Source organism: Leopardus geoffroyi, chromosome X (assembly GCF_018350155.1).
Source record: "Leopardus geoffroyi isolate Oge1 chromosome X, O.geoffroyi_Oge1_pat1.0, whole genome shotgun sequence".
In the NCBI taxonomy this organism is placed as follows: domain Eukaryota; kingdom Metazoa; phylum Chordata; class Mammalia; order Carnivora; family Felidae; genus Leopardus; species Leopardus geoffroyi.
The window spans coordinates 88,658,169-88,683,855 of record NC_059343.1 but is presented as its reverse complement, the minus strand read 5'-3'; the positions used below and the strand labels follow the sequence as shown (position 1 = coordinate 88,683,855).

Genomic DNA, 25,687 nt, shown 5'->3' with positions numbered 1-25,687 from the left:
ACGATGGTAGCAGAAAAGGAAAGGGCTTTCAGGGCTACCTGGAGGTTGGAATAACTTACATAGCGACTTCACAGTGATGGCAGAACAGCCTGACTGCTTGCTAGTCCACTGGTCTGTCTGTCTGTTTATCCCCAATCAGACTCTACCTGGATGTACAGGTACTCAAAAGCGGCAGGATCCCGGCGCAACAGTTCCACGGGGTCTTTGGGAAAGAAGCTTATTCGGAAGAGGCATTTCATTCCTTGATAGTGTGTCCGCTGTACGACCTGAACACCAGGATGAGAGGTGGGAGGAAAAGACACCTGGGAATCAGTAGCTGTAGCAAAGAGAGCCAGCAGGGTGACCCCTCAACGTGGGGCTTGGGATGGAGGTAGGGTGCTGCTTATCATGGTCTCCCACCTGGCCCTTTCCAATTATCCTCAGAGGAAAGGTCTTGCCTGCCCTTCTGGTCCAAGGGGACTAGAATTTTTGAATCACTTAACCAGGACATGGCCTTCATCAACAATTGGGTCTAAGGCCCAAGACAAGAGGTGGGAAGAGAGGGTTCCTGGGAACTTCTCTGACTCTTTTCTCACTGTGGGGCCAATGCCTTTACCTTGCAGAGTGGCTCAGCTGCAAGCAGGGTACGTTGCTGACTAAAAGCCAAACCAAAGATTTAAAATCCCATTTGGAGGTACAGGTGAAACAAGTTGGTAATATATTGGTAATTGCTGAAGCTGCCTTGGGTAATGAGGATTCATTATACAATTCCTTCTTTTTTTTTTTTTATTATATGAAATTTATTGTCAAATTGGTTTCCATACAACACCCAGTGCTCATCCCAAAAGGTGCCCTCCTCAATACCCATCACCCACCCTCTCCTCCCTCCCACCCCCCCATCAACCCTCAGTTTGTTCTCAGTTTTTAACAGTCTCTTATGCTTTGGCTCTCTCCCACTCTAACCTCTTTTTTTTTTTTCTTTTTTCCTCCCCCTCCCCCATGGGATCCTGTTAAGTTTCTCAGGATCCATATAAGAGTGAAACCATATGGTATCTGTCTTTCTCTGTACGGCTTATTTCACTTAGCATCACACTCTCCAGTTCCATCCACGTTGCTACAAAAGGCCATATTTCATTTTTTCTCATTGCCACATAGTATTCCATTGTGTATATAAACCACAATTTCTTTATCCATTCATCAGTTGATGGACATTTAGGCTCTTTCCATAATTTGGCTATTGTTGAGAGTGCTGCTATGAACATTGGGGTACAAGTGCCCCTATGCATCAGTACTCCTGTATCCCTTGGATAAATTCCTAGCAGTGCTATTGCGGGGTCATAGGGTAGGTCTATTTTTAATTTTCTGAGGAACCTCCACACTGCTTTCCAGAGCGGCTGCACCAATTTGCATTCCCACCAACAGTGCAAGAGGGTTCCCGTTTCTCCACATCCTCTCCAGCATCTATAGTCTCCTGATTTGTTCATTTTGGCTACTCTGACTGGCGTGAGGTGATACCTGAGTGTGGTTTTGATTTGTATTTCCCTGATAAGGAGTGACGCTGAACATCTTTTCATGTGCCTGTTGGCCATCCGGATGTCTTCTTTAGAGAAGTGTCTATTCATGTTTTCTGCCCATTTCTTCACTGGGTTATTTGTTTTTCGGGTGTGGAGTTTGGTGAGCTCTTTATAGATTTTGGATACTAGCCCTTTGTCCGATATGTCATTTGCAAATATCTTTTCCCATTCCGTTGGTTGCCTTTTAGTTTTGTTGGTTGTTTCCTTTGCTGTGCAGAAGCTTTTTATCTTCATAAGGTCCCAGTAATTCACTTTTGCTTTTAATTCCCTTGCCTTTGGGGATGTGTCGAGTAAGAGATTGCTACGGCTGAGGTCAGAGAGGTCTTTTCCTGCTTTCTCCTCTAAGGTTTTGATGGTTTCCTGTCTCACATTCAGGTCCTTTATCCATTTTGAGTTTATTTTTGTGAATGGTGTGAGAAAGTGGTCTAGTTTCAACCTTCTGCATGTTGCTGTCCAGTTCTCCCAGCACCATTTGTTAAAGAGGCTGTCTTTTTTCCATTGGATGTTCTTTCCTGCTTTGTCAAAGATGAGTTGGCCATACGTTTGTGGGTCTAGTTCTGGGGTTTCTATTCTATTCCATTGGTCTATGTGTCTGTTTTTGTGCCATACAATTCCTTCTACTTCTGTGTATGTTTGAGATTTTTTTTTGTAATAAAAAAGTTTAAAATCCCATTTGGCAAAAGAGACCAATTGGATTCAAAAGGCCTCTTGAGAGGCTGGAGGTGCTTAGGCCCCCCTTCCAAGCTACTAATCTTCCCTTCACAGGTGGGAACGTAGGAGTCTCTGGACTGCATTTGGCTGAGAGCTAAACTTGAAGAATTTCTCTTTCATAAAATCCTTTCATTTTTGTGTGTGTCTGATTTTGATTTTTACTATGCTTCCATGTAGGCATTTCCTCCCCAACTGTCCCTCTCCAATTCCTTCCCCCCCTCTCTGGGAACACTGGTTGGCCCTGGTTGGCCTCTCTGACTCTTCTTGATGATTTGCCTTTGGTGAAATGCTAGCCAGCTTCCCCAGTCTCTCTCTCTCTCTCTCCTACTCTGCCTTGGAAGTTGATGTGGGTGACATGCTGCCCATTCTGGGCCCCACTCAGCCCATTCTCAGCCCACACTTGTCCTGGCCTCAGTGGTCTCAGTACGCTCCACTTGTTGACCTTTTCATATTAAAGCCTTCATCTGAAGGCCACGTTTCCTCTGAGGCAGGGCTTCCAGGACACAGGATGGTTGACACTGCTGTTCATGTTAGCATTCCAGGAGCCATGCAGTGACCCATCACCCCACACCTTCCCCACTAGAGACCAGGACTAACAATCTTCATGCCCTTCTTATGTCATGAGGAATATCATTGAAAGCCTGCTGGATGTGGTTAGTATAGACCTCACTGTGAACCATAACTTCTGGGATCCGGCTGAGCAAATTGTTTTGAATTTTCCAGAAAGAGAGTGCCTGGAGTCCTCTTCTCTAGTAGAGGCCACATGCAAAGTTCTCGAGCCAGGCTAAAGGAGTTACTTACATAAGCCAGGGGTTGCTTGTCCTGGAGAAGCAGGAACTTGTGGTTCTGTTCTGGCCCGGCATACTCAAGGACAAGAGCAAAGTGCTCAATGTACCTCAGGGAAAGACGGTCCTGTAATGTTACAATCACATCCTGTGGAAGAGAAAAGAAGAGCCTTGAGAGGGAGATACATTCCATTTCTAAGCCACTCTCAGCACCAAACATGGAAGAGGGAGATGGAGCACCAAGAAAGATGGTCCTGGGGAGGGGGCTGAGGCTAGGGAGTGGCCAGAGACACAGGCCTTTATAGTGGCCCATGCATTCTCCAGGATATGGAGAGTGACCCATGAGTACTTGGGCCCTGGGGAACACCAAAAGGTGCAGGGGGTAGAGGAAGGTGTTTTTGAACTTGGCCCAGCCAGGCATATGACAAAAGAAGGTCATGTCCCTCCCTCCCTCCTTTTCTCCTTCCATTCAACAACACATTTTCTGAGTGCTTACTAAGCAAGTCAATGAATAAGGAAGACACTGTGCTGGTTGTTCCCTCACCTTACATAAGTCAGAATGTTCACTGTAGTTTGTTTATCAACTCTTTACTTAAGAATTAACAAGACCGAGAGCCACAATTATGTGATTAAAAAGAATATTTCTGGATTCATAATCTAAATTGAATGACTCGAGTTACTGGCAGGATGTTCATTTTTGATTGTTGCTGGCTTTCAGAGACGATCAATTTGGCAACTTGAGAAATGTGTCCACGCAGAGAAACTATGTCACGTGTCTTGTGTACAGTCATAAATCTGACTCCTTCTGGGCTCTGTCTGCTCTGCTGCCCTACTTTTAATATTAGGATGTCTGGAAACATATCCTTGGGGGCCGCCCAAATGTCAGTTTTGAGACTTCTGCCATCTATTTGCTGGGACTTCAGCACACACAGGGCTTCAGTATGCGTGTTCATGGAGTCAGCACAGCTCAGCTCCGCAAAGGCCAGAAGGAAGCAGGCTTGGGAACGTGAAGCTCCCTTACAGCTGGGGTTGCCAAACAAGCCCCTCAGTGAACAGGAAATGACGCTTAGCTATTCAGATGTTAGGCTGGAAACTGGTGGGTACTTGAGAGTATCTCTTTGTATCATCCAAGCAGTCACAGAGGCGCCAGTGTTGCTGGAGCTCTGGCAGGGACAAATGGGGTTTTCTTTGCAGTTTGGCTGCATTTGGGATTGTGGATGGCCAAGCTGGCGACTGCCAACTGGTATTAGAAGTGTAACAGCTCCCATTCCAGGCTGTTAATTCACCCAGGTACCTCTCAGGGATAAATGGCTTGGCAGCCTGTCCAAGTTCCAATGAATAGCCAGTGTACCTTCCCTGAGGTCAGGGTGAGATCACAAGCCAGGGGACACTGCTGGCCTGGAAGGCTGGGACTACCTGGAAGCAACAACAGCGGTGTCATTGTGAGGTAGGAGAATGCTCGAAGAAGCCTCCAAGGGGGAAAAAAGAGGAGTAATTGTTCAGTGCAGAGGCAGGTCTCCAAAGGGCATACCTACCCATGAATGAACACCAAGAAGGATTCCAACACAGAGACATATCCACATCTGGAGGTGGGGCATCTGGACACCCCTCAGTGGCCTAGTTGTATTTCAATGCCCCTCCCATAGGCGAGATCTTCAATGGGCAAGAGACCATCCCAGGAGACCCTAAGAAGTATATTTCAGTCCTATGCCTCCAGGGAACCAACCAGGCCGAAGCCTTCCAAAGAAACTCCAGTTCCATCAACACGGGTTAGGCCCAGTGTTTTGTGACTTGGGTGCTGCCGGCACTTTGGGCAGGACAATTCTTCATCTTCAGGGACTGCCTCACTCCCTGCAAGACACTTAGCATCTCTGCCCAGAGACACTCAATGCCAGCAGCACGCCAAATCATGGGATGACCCCACATCCCCTCAGACACTGCCAAAAGCTGTCTGGGAGAGAAGTGCCAATTCTGACCACCTGATAATTCCTCTCAGGGAAGTTTCTTGGCCCTGGGGTTTCTTTGTTTATAGAATTGTCTTGGCCTCAGCATGGGGACCTCGGGACACCTGTGAGCCAAGGTGGGTTTTCTGGGCAGATGCTATTCCATTGGTTGTATGCAAATTCATTCTGGGGATGGCATTCTCTTTCTGGAAGGAGTCCAGAAAAAGCAGGAAGTGGTTATTTCTGTCCCAGATAAGAGTTGAACCTGGGGGTTAATCGTTTCATTGCCTTTGCTCCTCAGCACTAAGGGATTCGCTACAACTTTTAGACGGCTGCCTGAGGCTGGCTGAGCTCTTAAGAATCACAGCTCAGTAATTGTTCTTCCTATGAAAGGAAGAGCCAATGGGACTGTGGCTGGACGTTTCAAATCTTGGTTTAGTGTTTAAGATCTGGTTCTTATTTAAAAAGCAAAGCATGGCTAAGCTAATCTCCCAAGAGATTGTGTTTGTTGATTTCTGTGTGTAAATGTGTGTAGATGTTATTGTAGCAATATAAATCACTTTCGCTTTATAAATGGTTTAATGATCTTCAAACTTCTTAGCTCCTAAGAGTCTTGAAGGACCTGGTGTAACATGGACACAAAGCAATCCACTAGTAGGTGTGTACACACACATGCACCCATGCTTCTGTGCATATGTGCGTGCATGCACACACACACACACACACACACACACACACACACAGCTGGGCACTCAAATTCTCCCCTCTCCCAACACCCTCATCTGAGGGCTGTGTGTTCTTGCAGACTGGTGCTCCCAGAAGCTGAAGCTCAAAGGCCACCTTGCTCCAGATGCAACTCTGTGCAGACTCAGATAAACCCAGGAACCAGCAGCTCTGTATGCTCCAGAGAGGGCAAATGTTGACCCAAGACAGGACACTCTGTATGTACCTTAACAGTGGTCCGGCCATCAAACGTGAATGATTTGATCTGCCCATTTTCTAAGAAAACCTTCAGGACATTGGGGATGAGGAGAAGAGCTTCTTTCTTCATCATTTTCTGTGAATAGGCAGGGAAAGGTCAAGGAGAGGGGCTCATTTAGAAGGCAGAGGGAAGCCAGAGGAGGGGTATAAGTAGGAAGAGAAGGGAGAGAAGGAGACGGGGAGCCAAAGATATGGAAGGACGGAGGGACAGAGGAGAGAACAGATCGATGATCACATCACATGCAGATCAGAACCAAATGCTCCAAGAAGACATTGGGCCATATCAAAAGTTCACCCTTCATTTGATGTCACAGCCCACCCCATTCTACCATGGCTCCAAGTTCCACAGCTTTGAGTGGTGCTTGGTCCATAGAGACCATCACTAAAGACCAGATGGAAGGCCTCCTTAGGAGCCCCCCTCACTGGCCTGCTCTTATATCCTGACACTTCCCTTTCCGCCAGACTCTTCACACACTGAGGTCACTTCAACATCCATGCCTTTGTTCTGCCCTTCCCCGTCCCCCATGATCTCCTATGTCCTTTCTGACCTGGCCCTGCCTATTTCTCCAGAGTCATGTCTCACTGGTGCAGGTACCCATCCTGCTCTTTCACCCCTCCTTACCTCTGACAATTCATCGTTCAGGGACTGTGTCACTCCCCGCAGGGTACTTAGTATCTCTGACCATGAGACACTAAATGCCAATAGCATGCCAAATCATCAGGATAACCCAAAACATCCTTAGACATTTCCAAAAGCTCTCTGAGAGTGGGCAGTATTGACCTTGATTGAGAACCACTGGTAAAGCTGCTTTGTTTTAAATATTTATTTATTTTGGGGGCAGTGCAAGTGGGAGAGGGGCAGAGAGAAGGGGACACAGGATCTGAAGTGGGCTCTGTGCTGACAGACTGACAACAGTGAACCCAATGTGGGGCTCGAACTCATGAACCATGGATCATGACCTGAGCCAAAGTCAGATGCTCAAGTAACTGACCCACCAGGTGCCCCAAAGCCCATTTCTGAACAGCTGATATCTTCTTAGCAAAAGTTTTCTTGGCCCGGGTGTTTATTTGTAGAGTGCTAAAAGGTAAATAAATATTTGTGGTGTTTTTTTTTGTTTATTTTTAAAGTTTATTTACTTTGAGATGGAGAGTGTGTGCGAGCAGCAGAAGGGCAGAGAGAGAGGTATAGAGAGAAAGAATCCCAAGCAGGCTCCGAGCTGCCAGCGCAGAGCCCGATGCAGGGCTCGAACCCATGAACTGTGATATTGTGACCTGAGCCTAAGTCAGAAGCTTAACCAGCTGAGCCACTCAGGCGCCCCTCAATATTTGTTAAATAAAGAGTGTTCTCTCTGCCTTTCTCTTTCCCTCCTTGGCAAACTCCTACTCATCCTTCAAAACCTGGCTTAAATACAAATTCTGTAAAGTCTTGTCCCAACTCTTCAGGTGCTTGGACCTGGTATTCCCATGTGTTCCTACAGCAACGTATACATACTTCTCTCAATGTTCTTAGCATATTTTTGAAGAATGTTGGTCTCTCACAAATGGTGAACTTAGAGCACATCCATGTCCTATTCAATCTTTGTAATTCTGACATTGAGCAGAGTTCCTGGCATACAGTTGGTGCTCAATGAATGGCTGCTGAATATATGAGTAATAGGTGCTTAATATGTGCTTATTTGAATGATTAGAATCATCAGGAGAACCCAACCATTTCCCGGGGCCATCACCAGTTCTATAGGAACTGAAAAGCTGCATAAGATGGCTAGATTCCTTAATTCAGTGGGCATTCATTGAGCCTCTAGTATATGCCCAGCACTATGCTAAGCCCCATGAGGCCCAGACAGAAATAGAGGGCTGGGTCTGGTCTTACACTCTTGTGAACACCCACACGAATCCACTAGAGAACAATTGTAAAACCGAAAACAAACCAACAGGTATAAGATAGTTAAGGTTTCCTAGGTGAGGTGACTTAGATTTTGATTTCAAAGGAGATGGTAGGTGTAGACTATTAAGAGAGGCTAGCAGAGGGACAGTCCAGACCTAGGGACCGTCATGGACAGCATGGAAAAATGAGCAAGCAAGTCCTCCTGGGTCAGGGTATGATTGGTGGTGGGGGGGAGCCAGGAGTGAAATCGTGGTAGGAAGTGATGGGGTATAAAGTTGGGAAAGTGTGACTCCCTGATTCTCTCACTGATCCTGAGATGCCTTGCTCCTACCAAGCCCTGAGGCCCTGGATCCCCAGGCTGATGACAGTTGGCAGTGGCAGGTTTTATTTAGCACACTGGGGTTGGACTCAGATAATTACTTAATTGATTTTGCTTAAAAATAGAGTTGGCAAGGAACGCCCACGGGATTTATTTTTGCTCTGGCTGCTTACTAAAGCCCTGGAACACCAAGGCAAAGGGATGATAGGACAGCCCAGAGTCACCTGGGCCTGGAGTTCCCTAGGTCCCAACCAATGGTGAGGCTGCTAGGGTCCATACTGGTGGCGTGGGAGGTAGGGGTTGTTGTGATATCAGGTAATTTCCTGAGTACAGCAGAGTTGGAAGATTGATGTCTGTCTCTCTCTCTCTCTCTCTCTCTCTCTCTCTCAGACAAGAGCCCCAAACTGTGCCTGGTGGTCGGTCCAGGAGCGACAGAAGTAACCCTGGGTGGGTCCTAGCTACTCCAGGGCCTTTGCTTTCAGGTTGGTCTGGAGTGGGGGCTTGATCCTACCTGTGGATAGCTGAGACTTATGGAGAGGGGGGGGTCATAGTGGAGCAAGGGGAGAGTGGGGAGGGGAGAGTGGAAGGGAGAGGAAGAGATGGGAGGAAAAAGGGGGAGGTGGTAGGGAGGTTTTCATTGGGTAGCCAGGTCTTGATTGATTACTCTGTAATGCTGAGATGGGATAGTCTGTGCTTTCCAAATCCAATTTGCATTGGCTCTGGGTTTTCAAGGGTTCAGGGCACAAATGTCTCCTTTGTGGCTCGGACCTAAGGGTGTTCTTCATTGTGATCTGTAGGGACTCGATACTGTTGCCTCGTCTCTCTGCTCACCACCCCCCACTTGTCTTTAACCTCTTCTGCTAGGACTGATATGGAGCCCAGCCTCCAATTACTTGATGGCTTACCCAGTGGGACTCTGTAGGCTCCCAGGCTTTTCAGCCTTCCTCGAACAGGGATGGAAGAGGGCCTAGGCTGAGTCTGGGGATGAGTGTTGGGGAAAAGGACATGGAAGACACCTGTGTCCTCTATCTCATCTTCTGAGTGGCACTGCTTCAAAGAACTACAGAAGTGCCTGGTGCCCCACTGATTTCCCCACTCAGGCTGGGCCTGCTGGCTTTTCTCAAGTGTAGCTGTGCCTCCGTACATAAATGCCACAGGCCCCCTGAGAGCCCTGCCTGCAAAATCCTGCAAAAGCACACAAATGCCTGTTAGCTCTGGCTCTCTCCACCCGCACCTGGATATCACTGACTTCTGCAGACTCCTGGGTGGCTCTGGCCATAATCCATGACTGCTTAACACATATCTCTCTGCTCTCCATCCACCTCTTCTCATTTGCTTATCTGGAGCAGACAGCTCGGCTCATGTAAACCTCATACAGCAGTGAGAAAGACTGCAGGCTGGCCAAGACTCTCCCAGTTGGGCAGCTACATAGCATGGGCTGTCAAGCATCACCTGTTCCTTGAAACCATACCACCCAATGGGGGATTCTATGTATCTCAATCTGAATTACTTGTCCCCCGCCCTGCCCCAACATCACCCAGTGGTATCCAGTGGCAGGGAAGAGGTGTTCATTTTCCATGCCATGTGGTACTGGGAACACAGAAGGTGCCTAATAAAAGTTTTGTGATGGGGGGCACATGGGTGGCTCAGTCAGCTGAGCATCCGACTTCAGCTCAGGGCATGATCTTGTGTCGGCCAGCTGCTGTCAGCGCAGAGCCCACATCAGATCTCTGTCCCCCCCACTCTGCCCTTCCCTGCTTGCATGCTTTCTCTCTCAAAAATAAATAAATCTTAAAAAAAAAAAAAAAAGCTTCGTGACAATGAGAGTCTGTATCATTTCCCATAGGCTGCTTCACTAGTCAAGACGTGCCGTGGCAGGATTACTTTAATGCTAAGACAGCTCAATTACACCAGCCACTCTTGCTCTAGATCTTCAGAAAACCACCACCTCTTTCCTGCTTCTATAAAATAGCCCGAAGATGTTTGTGGAGCACTTGTTCTGAGTGGATGCTATCGTGCCAGGGACAGCAATTTCTCTAAGCACCACGAGGGGCCTGAGTGAAGTGATACAGGTTCCTTCACCCCACAGTGCCCAGGGCTCTTCTGGATGCCGCGTTCTCCTATCTTACAACCAGCCTGGAGTCCTGTGGTCCTCCCTCTCCCCTCCAGCCCTTTCGTAATGCTGCCCACTCTCAAACACCTGCTCCAAAGCCAGACCTCCGTGGTCAGGCTGATTCTAGCCAAGGGCCAAGGACAGGGAGCTGAAAAGCTGCACTTACTGCATCTGTTTCTCCAACTGCCACCTGCTCAGAAAATCGGACCTTCACAGGATTCAATCTCAGCCTGGCCTTCTTCGCAGCGCTGATGAAGGCAGATTTGGGGGACTGGAAAAAGAACAGAGGGCTGATGAGTTCTCTATCCCTGGGAAAAACCTGACCTTTGCCACACTAGAGTTAAGATGTCTCAGTACGGGCATGCTTTGCCTTACTGATCAATAAGTCAATAAATACGTATTGATTCCCTACTAGGTGCAAGGCGATGTGCTAAGTGCTTCCTTCTATGATTGGTGTGTTCTGAAAAAGCTGGGCATGAATTGAATTTGGGTAGATTGAATCCCATTATTAACACTCTGGGCCTAGTGGAGTTTGCCAAAATCCTTTAGCAATAACATCCACTGAATTATTATATGTTTGGTTTGCTTAACGTGAGATATACCTAAATGGTGGTTTTTATTACATCTGAATACAAGCATCTCGAAGGATTTACAGAAATGACCTTATTCATCTCCCAGATATGCCCTGCCCCTAGGAAGGAGATTATAGAAAATGATTCAAAGAAATGCAAGAGTCTAGATGAGGGGAACCCTCATGTCTTCGGGAGCCTTTAATCATTCATGTGACAAGTTTAGGGAGGACCGACTATATGCCAGGCACTGTTCCAGGTGATGAGGGGTTCAGCAGTGAACAACACAAAGCTCCCTGGCCTCAAAGGCCATATAGTAGGAACAGACTGACAATAAACAAATAAATATCTTTTAGGTAGCAAATAAGGACTGTGAGGAAAAATCAAGCAGGGTGAGGGACTATACAAGAGACTGTATGAGTGATGGTAGGAGTGATGGGGGTGTTATTTTAGTCAGGATGTGCAGGGAAGACCTTGCACAGGAGGTGATGTTGAAGCAGAGAGCCGAAGCAAGTGAGGGAGAGCCAGCCATGAGAATATGTGGAGAAAAAGAGCCAGCCATAAGGATATGTGGAGAAAAAGCCTCCTGGGCAGAAAGAATATTACAGGCTCAGAGGTGGGATTGGGGTGCATGAGGAACAGCAAGGGAGTCCAGTGTGGCCGGAGCAGAATGATCGGGGTGGAGGTGGAGGGGTATGCTCAGAGAGGCAGTTGAGCATTGGGTCAATATAGGGCCTGGTCAGCCATGGCGAGAACTTTGGATTTCACTCCACTGGAGGGTTACACCCAAAGTAGTGAGACTAGTTCAGAGTGTCCTGTAATAATACAGCTAAAATGGGATGGAAGCTAGGGCTAGGGTAGTAATAATGGAGCTTATGAAAAGTGAGTCAATTTTGGATAGATTCTGAAGATAGAACCAAGACGATATGTTGACGGATTGGATGTGGGAGGTGAGAAAAAAGAGAGGAATCAACTAGAAGAATGGAGTTGCCACTTACTAAGATGAGGAAGACCACGGTGGGAATCAGGTTTGGGGCTCCTTCAAACCACCTCCCCTACCAGCTCGGTCATGGAGCCTGTGCATCCCACAATCAAGAATCCCTTTGAGTTAAGGCCCTGAAGGGCCCTGCCAGCTGGTAAGGCAATACATGAAGCTATTTTCTGCCATTTACGCTGCATTTGAATTTCATTTACCAGAGCAGCCACAGGAGGGCCGGACCCTAAGATAAAGACACACCAGAAACAAATGTCCTCATCAGGTCTTGGGCCCTGGTCTCAGCTGTGTTCTCGTCCTGAGCCAGCAATCTCATCCCCCACAGAGGGCAGTTTGCAGAAAGCCACCTGTTCAACCCAAGTCCAGTAGGACCTCAGGCAGTGGGTCTTGGTCCTGGCTGTGTGGCAGAAATAGTGGAATGGCTTTAAAAACCCCTAATGCCCGGGCCCCACCCTAGACCAATGACATCAAATTCCTGGGGATGAGGTCCAGGTATTGGTAACTTTTTTTTTAATTTCCAATGATTTCAAAATGCAACTAAGGTTGCACGAACCACTGAGCTAAAGGAACCTTAGGCTTCCCGTCCTGAGGCACAGAGATAGTTTGTTGGCAGCAGACGATATAGCACAACAAAATCCAGGGCTGGAGATCGTTGCAGAGGGTGATTACAGTATTGATTGTTCATGGGAGTCAAGAAATGCCTTTGTGTGTTGCATAGCTTAGTGCTTAAATCCTGGGCAGGGGCTGCAGGCTGCAGCAGGAGCAAAAGAGAAGGGGCAAGAAAGAAAGATCTGTGGCTATGTTCAGGGAGACTCCACAGCAGCCCAAATTTCCACCTGAGGTGCCACAGACGGGAGGCAGGTGAAATCTTTGTTTCTACCCGACAGTCACGTCCTCCTTTCTCTATAATCATCTGTGATGGCATGCCTTTGTGCACTGTGGAACGAGGCATCTCCAGAGGTCTGAATGGGCCATGTGATCCACCCTTCATTTTCACACGTGAAGCGGAGTCCTGGGAAGAGGATATGGTTTACTGCAAGTACCAAAATAATTTGGTAGTGGACCTGAAACTAGAACCCAGATTTCCTGAGTCTTGGGTTGGCGATTATTCCCCACAGCCAGCTGAAGCTGGGTATCCTTTCCTTTTTTTTAATGAATACAATTTATTGTCAAATTGGCTTACACACAACACCCAGCCCAACAAGTGCCTTCCTCAATGCCATTCACCCATTTTCCCCTCTCCTCCACCCCCACCATACACCCTCAGTTTGTTCTCTGTATTTAAGAGTCTCTTGTGGTTTGCCTACCTCCCTCTCTGTAACTATTTTTTCCCCTTCCCTTCCCCCGTGGTCTTCTGTTATGTTTGTCAAGATCCACATATGAGTGAAAACATATGATAGCTGTCCTTCTCTGACTTATTTCACTCAGCATACCTTCCAGTTCCATCCACATTGCTGCAAATGGCATGATTTCATTCTTTCTCGTTGCCAAGTAGTATTCCACTGTATATATAAACCACAATTTATTTAACCATTCATCAGCTGATGGACATTTAGGCTCTTTCCATAATTTGGCTATTGTTGAAAGTGCTGCTCTAAACATTGGGGTACACGTGCCCCTATGCATCAGCACTCCTGTATCCCTGGGGTAAACTCCTAGTAGTGCTATTGCTGGTTCATAGGGTAGTTCTATTTTTAGTTTTTCGAGGAACCTCCACACTGTTTTCCAGAGCGACTGCAGGATCTTTCATCCAGTGGCTCTGGTTTGACCTTTGAGCATATGAAGAACCGCAACTGGTACCCTTCTGTGTCTTCACCTATGGTGAGGGAATGACTCCTTGAGGTCCTTACCAAAAGTCCCAGATTGGATCCTGTCCTACAGATACCACTATAAACAAAAGACTTATATATTTATAGGAGCAAAATCATGAAGGAGGAAGTGGAATGGCCCATTATTTTCAGGGATTATAATCATTTCCGGTGTCCATGGTAGAGCTATTTTCAGCTTGTTCGTGCCTCATTCCTTATTGACCCTTGTCCTGTCAGTCTCTAAGAATCCATCCTATTCTCAGTCTTCAGCCTTGATCACTGATGGTGACTCACTCATTGCCAGCTGGGCTCTGCTACATGTCACGGAGTCATAGCTAGCCTTATGCTTCAACACAGGTGATGTCTGCCTTGCAGTGTGATACACCTTGCAGGTGCTCTCAAAGGTCTCCCTGCTCCAAAGCATCTTCGAAGCTCAGCTACGGGGACTAAAGCTCTTAATGCTAGGGTCACTCCTTTGAATTTAAATATTAAGAGTTAGGGGGGTGCCTAGGTGGCTCAGTTGGTTGGGCATCCAACTCTTGATTTTGGCCCAGGTCATGATCTCATGGTTTGTGAGTATGAGCCCCACATTGGGTTCTGTGCTGACAGTGTGGAGCCTGCTTGGGATTCTCTCTCCCTCTCTGTCCCTCCCCTGCTGGCTCTCTCCCTCTCTCTCAAAATAAATAAATAAAAACTTAAGAAAATATTGAGAATTGGGAAGGCCCTGATCAAAATGCCAATGTGGTACCAGGGAGGAGTAATGAACATAATTCAGGGGTCAGCAGACTACAGCCTGCATGGGCCAAATCCTGCCCACCACCTGTTTTTGTAAATAAAACTTTATTGGAATACAGCTGTGATCTTCACTTATGTATTACTGTCTGTGGTTGCTTTTGCAACTATCATGTATGGTCTACAAAGTTACAATATTTACTATACAGCCCTTTACAGAAAGTTTGCTGACTCCTGCGCTAACTCATTAGCATGCACTCACCCACTGTTTCTAAAACTTTCCTGATGATAAGAATCACTGGGGAGTGCTTGCTAAACCACAGATTTCTAGGCCCACACCAGACTTAAAAAGTCAGAATCTCTAGGAACATAAGGCACAGAATTTATATTGTTGAAAATGTCCTAACCCATTAAGCATAGATTAATTGAGTACCTTAAAGCTGGGACATCTGAGCTCTTCACTGATCCCATTTTTCCTTCAAGCAGTTGGGAGTCTCATTTTGCAACAGGCACCCTTGCTGGTTAAAATGAATTTTGGCTTGAAACATGGGACTGGAATTACTAAGCACCTCCGGGGCCACTGTGAAGCCCCTCGAAGCAAATATGAAGCCAGCAGCTCGGTGGAATAAGCAATAGAGGAGAGAGTCTGCCTCTCCCCCAGAACTTCATTCAGCAGCTGGTGACACTTTGACTATTTTTTAATTTGGTGGCTCTATTAATACAGATTTCATGGTTGTGTTCAAAGTCAGGTACATTGCCCAACATCTTGGTGTACGATAGGGCCCTACTTTGATTTTGAGAGGTTCCCGAAGGTCTGACAGCCTCCCGATTCTCCTTTCTGCTGGCTCATTGGCTCCTTTCACCTGAGCCTACTTAGAAGCACTTCCCATAGCACCGTGGGAGTCTGGGACAATGGAGGGCCATACTGGTTTCACTTGACTACTGATAAGGGACCCAGGGTCTTCCTTCCTGCACTTCGTGCCTGGAGGTGAACATGGCCTTTCTCCGGCTTCCAAAGCCCCCTGCAAGCCACACATGACCCTTATTCCCCATCAATGGCCTCGTCAGGTGGTTCTGCCCCCAGTTCCCTGGGCACATTGTGCTGTTTCCCACTTTTGCCTGCCCTTTAGCATCCCGCCTGCTTAGCTAAATGCCATCTCTAAAGCCCAGCTCAAATTCTGCCTTGGGTCTTGAATTCTTCCCCGATTCCTCCAGTCCCCTCCCTGGATTTCCTATAGTACTCCTTGGTAATCCATACTGCCAGCATTCACCTCCTCAGCCAGGTTGTAAAAGAAGAGATGGCATTTTATATTACTATGTCTACCCCTAGCACCAGGCATAGAGTAGGCACAGAATAAGAGCTAGTAGTTGACTGCTAAGGTTCATAATGAATTAGTTCATCAATTTTAGCAAATATGGTTTGAGGACCTACTATCTGCTAAGCATTATACCTCAAGAAGCTCTGTGGAAAACCAGTTCTTCTGCAGTAGGTGCCCATTATTTTGGCCTTTTTTTCTGGGCATGTGGCCCCAAGAAACGGGATCCTGGCTTGTTGGGTACAGGGAAGTCTTCAGTACCATAACACTAGAGTTTCATTTGAAGGGACTGTCTACTTTCTTTATCTAGGTCACAACAAAGTACTTTTAAAATATTTATTGAGGACACACCATGTGCCAAGGTCTAAGGGTACCAAAATTAATACATATTTAGTCAATCATGGGGATAGTTGGTCACTTGAAGATTAAGGAACACCCTTAAATACATATAGGCTTAATAAGTGGCTATCTAATGCAGTATGGTTTGAGGGGCCCTGGGAATGGACTGCTGTGACCACTCCCCTCAAATACCCCCATGGTCTGCCATCATAAAAGTCACTTCATTAAAAGAAAAATGTCATCTGAAAGAGTTCATATTACATCAGTAGTTCTTGATATGTACCTTGGCTACATAAGAATCATTTCAGAAGCCTTTTCAAAAGACAAAAACCTGGGTCCCATCCCCAAAGCTTCTAATTCAATTGGTAAGAGCTACAAGCTGAGCATCAATAGTTTTAAGAGCCTCTCAGGTGGTTCTAATGTATAGCCAGGGTCAAGAACCACCCTCATCAGCCAAGGAATGTACAAGTTGGAAGGAGCCTTAGAGGTATAAAGATTCCTGGGCCACATGCTGGACGTACTGGGAAACCGTCTCCTAGAAGAAGTGAGAATCAAGCCTGAACAAGAAGAGAGTTTGGTAAGAGGCGGCAGTATCCATGCAACCATAAGACGTTGAGTACTGTGGACTCAGTACTATGTTCTGTGATGCAGGGCTACCACGCTGAACATATGCTGGGGGTTGTCAATAAACTTTCATTATAACTTGAGAGAAAAGATTCTCTTTCTCAGTCCATTTTTGTGACTCATTGTAGTTACGTTTTATAAACTCACCTCGAACACTGAACTAATGAATACTGAACAGTTGCTCCTTGGGGGAAATATGCGTGTGTGTGTGTGTGTGTGTGTGTGTGTGTGTGTGTGTGTACACCTCACATAGATTATGATTTATAATTCTAAAAACAACTCATCCTGGTAGCTTCTATTTTCTTTATTTCACTAGGAGAAAATGAGGTTCTGAAATGTTAAGTGACTTGCCTGAGGCCGCCCCACTAACAGGTGCCAGAGTTAGGATTCAAATCCCATCCAACTGTTCTACAGACTGAGCTTCTTGCACTACACTGCACTGCTCCCTGCCATCTCTATATTCTGGATACCTCTGTGTGACAGCTGAAACAAGATGGCAGTGCGTTGCCTTATTTGACCTCAACTGGAAATGTGTACATTGGGAGACTCAAATGTTTTCATGTTCTTCACACGTCTGCAAATGACCAGGAAAGCACCGTGGGTATTGATTCTAGGGTTACAAATACATTAGAAGGAGTAGGTGAATTTGCAGATACAGAATCTGCAAATAATGAGGGTTGATTGTACACATACGTAAGGCTGACCTTCAGTTGGGATACACTGGTATGGCCATACCTGTTGTAAAATATTCAGGGTTTCTTTCACACTGATTGGTAAGTAGCCACTGCCCTAAGCTTCCTGGGTGCCACCTGACCTCTCCCCTGGGACCTCTTTACAAATGGTCAACTGAACAGTTAATGCCTGGCACAGTAGGAGGTCTCCAAGACTCTGGCTGGCTTACATTCTGATCGAATGGCTCCTACTGTACAGGTTAATTGTTTTGACTATCACCCCTGTGTGTACGTGCTCATGTCTCTGCTCCAAGGGTTTAGAAAGCATGAGGCCAATACTAGAGTGTAAGCTCTATGAGGGTAGGAGCCACGTTTTTCCCATGTACTGCTATGTTCCCAGTTTAGAAGAGCACCTGGAACAGTAGACATTCAATAAATGCTTGCTGAATAGATGAACAAATGAGACTCTCATTGAGGTTAGTAAGGCAAAGGTGTTTGGAAAGGTCTCAAGCCAGGTCTTAAAGGAAACAGACATGTACTAGAAGAGGTGCGGACTAGTATGAGGACAGAAGCCTGCAGGGTAGTAAGAACTAAGATATGTACCAGGAGGAGAAGGAAAGCAGCCTGGTCATAGCAAAGAGGCCATGGGATAGGACAGTGGGGACATGAGAACTAGAGGGCAAAGGGGTGTTAGGAGCACTGGGATGAGAGATGGAACAGAGGTGGAGGGAGTGTTAGGCTCTTCATTCTGCACCAAAGGTTGGACACTTGAGTTTAGTTTAGGCTGCTGTGATGGCTGGAAGCTGGGTTTCCCTTATTCCTTCTTTGGCAGGTTCCGGGTGCTGGGGGATACGGCAGTGAACAAAACACAGTCCCTATCCTTGAGGAGCCGACATTCTAACAAGATATATATCTCATACATATATATATATACATATATATATACATATATATATACATACATATATATACATATATATGTATGTGTATATATATGTATATATATATATATATGTATATATATATGATATTTAATGGGAATGTAAAATGGTACAGCCACTCCAGAAAATAGTTTGGCAGCTTACTAACAAACATACACTTAATGTATCAACCCAGCAGTCACACTTTTGGGCATCTATCCCAGAGAAATAAAAACTTATGCTCACAAAAAAACCTGTACACGGATGTTTATAGCAGCTTTATTAGTATTAGCTGCAAACTGGAAATAGCCCAGATGTCCTTCATTGGATGGATGACTAAACAATCTGTGGGACATCCACACCATGGACTACTACTCAGCAATAAAAAGGAACACACTACTGACACTGGCAACAATTTGGATGAATCTCAAGGGCATTGTGCTGAGTTAAAAAAGCCAATCCCAATGATTACATACTATATTATCCCACTTATATAATATTTTTAATTTTCATTTTATTTTAGAGAGGAGAGTGTGAGTGGGGGAGAGGGGCAGAGGGGCAGAGGGGCAGAGGGGCAGAGAGGCAGAGGGAGAGAGAGAGACAGAGACAGAGAGAGAGAGAGAGAGAGAGAGAGAAAGAGGATCTTAAGCAGGCTCCACACCCAGTGCAGAGCCCGACGTGAGACTTGATCTTATGACTGTGAGATCATGACCTTAGTTGAAATCAAGAGCCAGACGCTAAACCGACTGAGCCACCCAGGCACCCCTATATAGTATTTTTGAAATGATATAATTACAGACATGGAGAACAGATTAGTGGTTGACGGGGATTGGGGTTGGTGGGGGGGGGTGAGTTTGGCTGTAAAAGGGCAATGTGAGGGGTCCTTTTAGTGATAGGAATGTCCAGTATCTTGACTGTGCTGGTGGATACATGAACCGACAGACTGACACTGAACCATACACACACGTTGTATTGGTGTCAATGTCCCGGTTTTGATATGGTACTTTAGTTATGTAAGATGCAACCCTGTGGAGAAATAGGGTCAAAGGTACACAGGGATGTCTGTACTGGCTTCATGACTTCCTGTGAATCTATAATTATTCCCAAATAAAAAGTTAAAAAATATAATATTTTAGTACTGATGAAAAAAATTATGCAGTATCAGCAGATAGTCACAGGTCAATGCTACCTTAAAAAGGGTAGTCAAGGAAGGCTTCTATAAGGAGATGGCATTTGAGGAGATCAGACTAACAAAGTAACCCACAATGAGTCCCTAACCAGAGAGATAAAACACAACAAGCATAGTTTTTGGGGAGAACTGGTAGCCATTTCATGACAGGAGACTGGGAAGTCGGGAATGACTGCCCACTGCCCACTAGGCAATTGTACCTGTGCAGTAAGGTAGGGAGGAAGGGTTCTACCAGTTACATCCACTGAGGGGTGGAACATGTCTGCCCAGAGATACAGGAGAATTGCAATTGAGAAAGGCAATTGAGAAAGGCCTATTTGCCAGGGAGCATGTATGGGGCGGGGGAGAGAGAAAGAGAATATGAACGTGCATGCATAAATGTGTGTGTGTGAAGTTCACACTGACACAGAAGATGGCTGGGGGCCATGGGGAGAGGCAGTTAGAGCCAGAGCTTGATTTGAACTCTGTCCCCAACACATGAGCTCATGCTTTGCACCTGCGCACCGTCTCTGTCTTTGCACAGAAACGTTGTCTCTGGAAACTCTTTCCCTCTGTCTCTTCCTGGGGAATCCTGCCCCAATCTCTAGAGGTCCATATCAGATGCAGCTTCCTCTGTGAAGGCTCTCCTGATTTCATGCCCCCCACCCCAACAGGTGTGACCTCTCCTGTGGCCATGGGGGTGGGACATCAGTGCTGGAGGGCAGGGGAGTGTTGGGGGACTGAGAAGGGACAACTAGGCCTGGAGGTGGAAGAAAGGTTCTGAGTTTTGCATATAAGAGTTTTACACCCGGGTCTGTGCATTTAAGTTAAGATTACTATAAGAATGTAACCTAGGAATGGACACTGGGCCTTCTACATCCAACTCTTGAGGAGAGGGGCTTGGGATTTTTACTTTTAATAAGCACTCCTGTGACTATTATGATCAGTCGAGTTTGGAAAACACTATTCTAGTCTAAACCCCTCAATCTGTAGATGGGGAAACAGGTTCAGAAAAGGAAACTGACCCACCCAAGGTCACACAGCCAGTTAGTGACTGTGCCAGGACAAAGATGAACCTGTTTGTCCAACTGTACTTTCCCACCAACTTCATATTAAATTCCCCACATTCAGTGCTGAGTCTCATACATTGTAGGCCGTTTAGTAAATACGGGTATGGATGGATGGATGGATGGATGGATGGATGGGTGGGTAGGTGGATGGATGAATGGATGAAGCTAGATAGCTAGCACCCACCATCGGCAAGGACTTCATGGGGGTTGGACACTGGACAGGTAAATTTTGATGGGACACAGCCAAAAAAGAGGGAGAAAATCTGTCTGGGACTGGGGGGCAGTGAGCGGCCTAAGTGAGGTAAAGCACAAGGCACAGGGCAGAACATAGCACTGTGTGACCTTTCAGAATTCAAGCCTTGAATGTGAAAGTAGATAAGATGTTCAGAAGGTATGCTTTCAGGTCACTCCTGAATCTCCGGCTCACAACATGTTGATTCTGGGATGTCCCTCCACCCGCCCTCGCATCACTGTCACTTTCCAATATGGGATTCTCTCATCTTGATCAGGAGGAAGGGCAGATGGCAAAGAGGCTCACTCACCTGATGAGTGTGCAGAACTGTAAGAACGATGAATTCCTTAGCGCTCCTACAGAGAGAAGAAGGAACAGGAGAGCAGTGTATCATGCACCAGGTATTCATCTGGCACAAGAAGCAACACCAGAATTTTCCCCTGGGCTGCATTCAGGGATATGGATTACGCCAGAGGACGCTCTGAGTATCTGCCTGGCTGCCTTGCCTCCCATCATTTGTGGTGGCCGACATAAAGCATCCATATAGGCTCACGCAGGCATCTGTAGATGGTATTACCATTATCTCTGGGGCTTTCATTTTTCAGGCCTTCTTTTTATATTCCTTCTCATATTCTCTCTGTAGAAATCCCCAAACCTTAGGAGCAATTTTAGCTGTAGAAGAGAAAATTCTCAAGGAAAACTAAAGGCCTGAATTATGGCACTCAAAGGGCACAGTCTGAGTCCCGGGAACCATGTACCATGATTATTGGCAATTTGGTATTTAAGCAAGAGGAGAAATTCAAAGGAAAACCCCAAAGGAGGTCATTTGGTTATCATGACTCATACTCAGCAGATTTGTTTTAATTGAAGGACCAAAAACTAAGAGCTAGGGAGCAACAGATGGAACCAAGACTCTCCAGATAGCAAATATTCAAAAGGGTGAAGAATTTGAAACTCTTCCTTATGCCAATGATCAGACAGGCCATGAGGTATGAAAATTCTCTCCCGGGAATACATAATCCTTCAAAATAGCTGGAAGAAATGGAAAGAGTTTGCCTTGAAGGAATGTCCCCTCTCCTTGCTGGGCTTTTTCATATGTTTCTGGGGAAAAAAGGTATTCAAGAAGTAGAGTCAAGACCACTTGGTTCTAGGTATTCAAGAAAGGCCAAGCCCCCCTCCCCATGCATGGACTTGGAACTTGGAGAGGCAGAGTCCAGGGATGAATCAACTCCAGGGTCTGAGGAGCTCCGGGGAGAAGGAAGGAGTTGTGTTCCAGAAAACACCACAGAAAAATCGGTCTCTTGACCAGGGTAGGGCAGAGTGTAAGTCGGATTATGTGATGAGTCTGCCCCAGCCCCTGCCACATTTCCCCATTTCATGGGGGAACAAAGCCAAAGTCCTTACAGTGGCTACAACTCTACCCCTCTTTACCCCACTTCCTATAGTGGCTTCTCCCCTGTCCCCCAAACACGCCAGATACACTCCTGCCTCAGGGCCTTTGCACTGGCTCTTTTCTCTCTGACACCCTCACTCCTTAAAATCTTTCTTCAGTTTTTACCTTCTCACTGGCAAGGCTATTTAATTTTTTAATTCTTTTAAATGTTTATTTATTTTTGAGAAAGAGAGAGAGAGAGAGACAGAGTGCACGTGGGGGAGGGGTAGAGAGAGAGGGAGACACAGAATCTGAAGCAGGCTCCAGGCTCTGAGCTGACAGCAGACAGCCTGACAGGGTGCTTGAACCCACAAACTGTGAGATCATGACCTGAGTGGAAGTTGGACGCTTAACCGACTGGGCCACCCAGGTGCCCCCTGGCCAGGCATCAGCATCCCTGTGCCCAGCACTCCCGGATCCTGTTTGCCCTGATCCACTTTCTACTTTTCAATAACCTTCATCAATTTCCAGCATACCGTACAATTACATATTTATCATGTTTATTGTTAAGGTATATCTCCTTCCACTAGCGTGTAAACTCCAATGGGATTTTTATCTTATTCAATGCTGTGTATTCAGTGCCTGGAACAGTGCCTGGCGCAGAGCAGACACTTGTTAACAAATATTCATTGAAGGAATGAAATAATAAAAATCTGCTAGCCCCCGAGGTCATCAAATAAGTGAGCTCTGTCTTGATCCCAAAGGAGCTCTGGACTCCTTCACAAAATGGGGCTGCCTGTTCTAGGGTGCAAAGATATTCATTGGAAGCAAAGCAAGGACTTCTGGAGGGCCAGGTTGAAAGAACCCCAACATGCCCTCATGGGGTTGAAAGGACTTACCCAATTTTGGTGTGGTGGTGGAGGGTGAAGGGTGGAATGGGGCGGGGGGATGCAATGGAGAACTGAACTTGGAGAAGAGACAAACTAAATGTCATTAGAGACCAGATGTATTCCAAGATATGAGCTGGAGGGGAGCCTGTCAAGGAAGGCCTGCTCTCGACTTCAGGAGGGGGTATTCCAAGTGCCTCCAGAGCTTGTGAGAGGGTGCTGTCCCATATACAAGTGCTAGGTCTGCCTTTGAAGGGGAGGGAGGGGCGCTGGCGAACAAGAAAGACGTGTGGGATGAAAAACATTCTAAACCAGGAGGGCTTGAAGGAGATGGAGGCAGACATAGAGTAGACTACACAAGGCACAGAGAGAGGTGGGGGGAGGCACATGGTTCCATTTGGGAGGAGACAGCCAAGATCACCAAAAATGAAGACAACCCATGCAATTTAGAGCCTTTATCCTTTAAGGTATCCTTTAGAGCACCTCTATCCTTTTATTCCTTATCAATACATCTATGCAAGGGGGCATGTGGGTGGTGTGTATGTGTGCATGTGGTGGGAGTATGAGGTAGGGGAGTGTGTACAGTGTGTGTATGTGTGTGTGTGTTATGTGGTATGCATGGTTTGTGTGTGGGATGTGTGTGTGGTATATGGTATGCACCGTGTGTGTGTTGTATGTAGTGTGCATGGTTTGTGTGTGTGGTACATGGTGTGCCTGGTTGTGTGTGTGTGTGTGTGTGTGTGATGTGGTAGGCATGGCTTGTGTGTGTGGTATGTGTTATGTATGGTGTGTGTGTGGTATGTGGTATGCACAGCATGTGTGTCGTATGTAGTGTGCATGGTTTGTGTGTGTGGTATGTGGTATATGATGTGCATGGTGTGTGTGCGGTATGTAGAGTCCATGGTTTGTGTAGGGTGTGTGTGTGATATGTGGTGTGCATGGTGGTGTAGGGTGTGTGTGTATGGTGTTATGCATGGTGTGTGTGCATGGTATGTGGTGTGCATGGTGTGTGTGGCATGTGGTATGCATGGTTTGTGTAGGGTATGTGTACATAGTATGTAGTGTTCATGGTTTGTGTGTGTGTATGTGTGTGTGTGTGTGCATGTGTGGTGTGGTATGCATGGTATGCATGTATGGTATGTGTAGGGGTGAGGAAGGGGAAACGCCAACATGATTACCTCCATGTACAGATGGTTGTGGTCCCCCTGGTACTCTTTTCTCTCTCTCACTTGCCCCCATCTGTGGAAGGCACTAACAGGTCACACACACAGTGAGCAAAATACACAATGCCAGGTTCCCTTCCCAAATCCATTGGCCAGAGATTCAGATTTTCTTTTCCTTTGGGGAGGGCATGGAGAGGTGAGAAACAATGTCTTGCTCACACTGGGCTTATCTCAGAATGTTCTTTTAATGGCTTGTTTGGTTCTCATTGCTCAACTGGTCTGTCCCACTGCACAGTAAATCAAACACCAAAGGGTTCGGGTGAGGGCTGTGGTAAGGTGGAGGGAGGTGAGGTGAGCTCTTGCAGGAAGCTATTCTTTGTTCACATCGCTGGAGAAGGCTACGCCAGAGAGTGTGAGGGACCCTGAAGCCCTGGAAGGGCTGGCCCCTGAAGTCCTAGGTAGCCAGGAGCCCTGGCTAGGGCTTCTCTGCCTGAAGGGCTTCCCTCTCAGGGCCAGAGGACTGTGGGAGCCCATATTCCACCGGTGGGACAGGGGAGGGGTCAGTGCTCAGCTACCTGCCAAGGCCCAAGAGGCCCCTGTTACCTGATGAGTTCTATGAACCTCTCCCTGGGGGCTTCACTCACGTCCTCCTCATTAATAGCCACAATCTGGTCACCAGCCAGGAGCTTGTCCTCAGAGGGGCCTCCTGCAGAGGAGAGGAGAGAGGCATGAGGGCTTGGAGCCACTGCTGGGAAAGCGCAGGTCTGGGTGGGAGTCGCCAGTGCCTGAGGGAGCTGAAGCGGGTCCTGAAGTATGTAGGAAACAGCGCGTGCTGCATGGGCTGGTGGTAGGGGTATTGTTCATGCCACTGCTGCCTGTGCCAGACACAGGGCAGAAGACTGAAGAACAAGTATAGCGTGGACCTCCTGTGGCTGGGAGTGGTGTGCTACCAGAAGGTCCCAAGCCCAGGCCTGGCCCTCAGACAAGGTTAATAAATGTGCTTTCTTGGCCTGGTTCTAAAGAGGGACACGGATTTCCCTTTCACCAGGAGGGATCAGCTGAGGCCTGAGGAATGACGTCCAGGCTACCGACGCTGGTATAGGTGAAGGGAGGTGTGAGAAGGAATCTTCTTACCTGAGGAACATTCATACGCACTGGTCTGGAATGATTTAGGCATTCACCTGCCTGAAGACAGGGGGATGGACTAACAGACCCCCAAAGGGTTTATTTTCCTTCATCTCTGAGAGATGCTGCTCTTTAGTAAATAAGGGAACAAGCACAGACCCTAAATCACAGGTAGTCAGAAATTTGCTTTCTCTCCTTCCCATCTCTACTGCCGAGGTTAAGAAGGCAGACTTGTCTGAGGGCCCTACCTCCTTGGTTGGAGTAAAGGGTGGGGGTAGAGAGGTGCCACAGGGTGCATTGCCTCTGGTGTTTAGCCAAGATCAAGGAGAAAAGCTTTTCAGAGATTCAGCTGGAATGAGAAGTCAGGCCCAGCCCCACTCAAACCCAAAAGAAATATTTACTGATGT

General features: G+C 46.8%; 1 protein-coding gene across 6 annotated transcripts in view; it reads right to left on the bottom strand.

The window, feature by feature from the left end:
- Positions 1–25,687, bottom strand: part of FRMPD3 (FERM and PDZ domain containing 3) — an 80,188-nt gene that overhangs the window by 34,118 nt on the left and 20,383 nt on the right. For 2 of the 6 annotated variants that reach the window (XM_045470604.1, XM_045470610.1), the window contains 6 exons: positions 24,759–24,861; positions 21,044–21,089; positions 10,457–10,561; positions 5,942–6,049; positions 3,066–3,197; positions 147–266 (listed from right to left, as the gene is read on the bottom strand). In XM_045470604.1, coding sequence (XP_045326560.1) covers positions 147–266; positions 3,066–3,197; positions 5,942–6,049; positions 10,457–10,561; positions 21,044–21,089; positions 24,759–24,861 — 614 coding nt within the window. Of the gene's footprint in view, positions 1–146; positions 267–3,065; positions 3,198–4,584; positions 4,729–5,941; positions 6,050–10,456; positions 10,562–21,043; positions 21,090–24,758; positions 24,862–25,687 lie in introns of those variants that run through there. The other 4 variants (XM_045470606.1, XM_045470607.1, XM_045470608.1 and 1 more) reach the window with 4 other exon arrangements.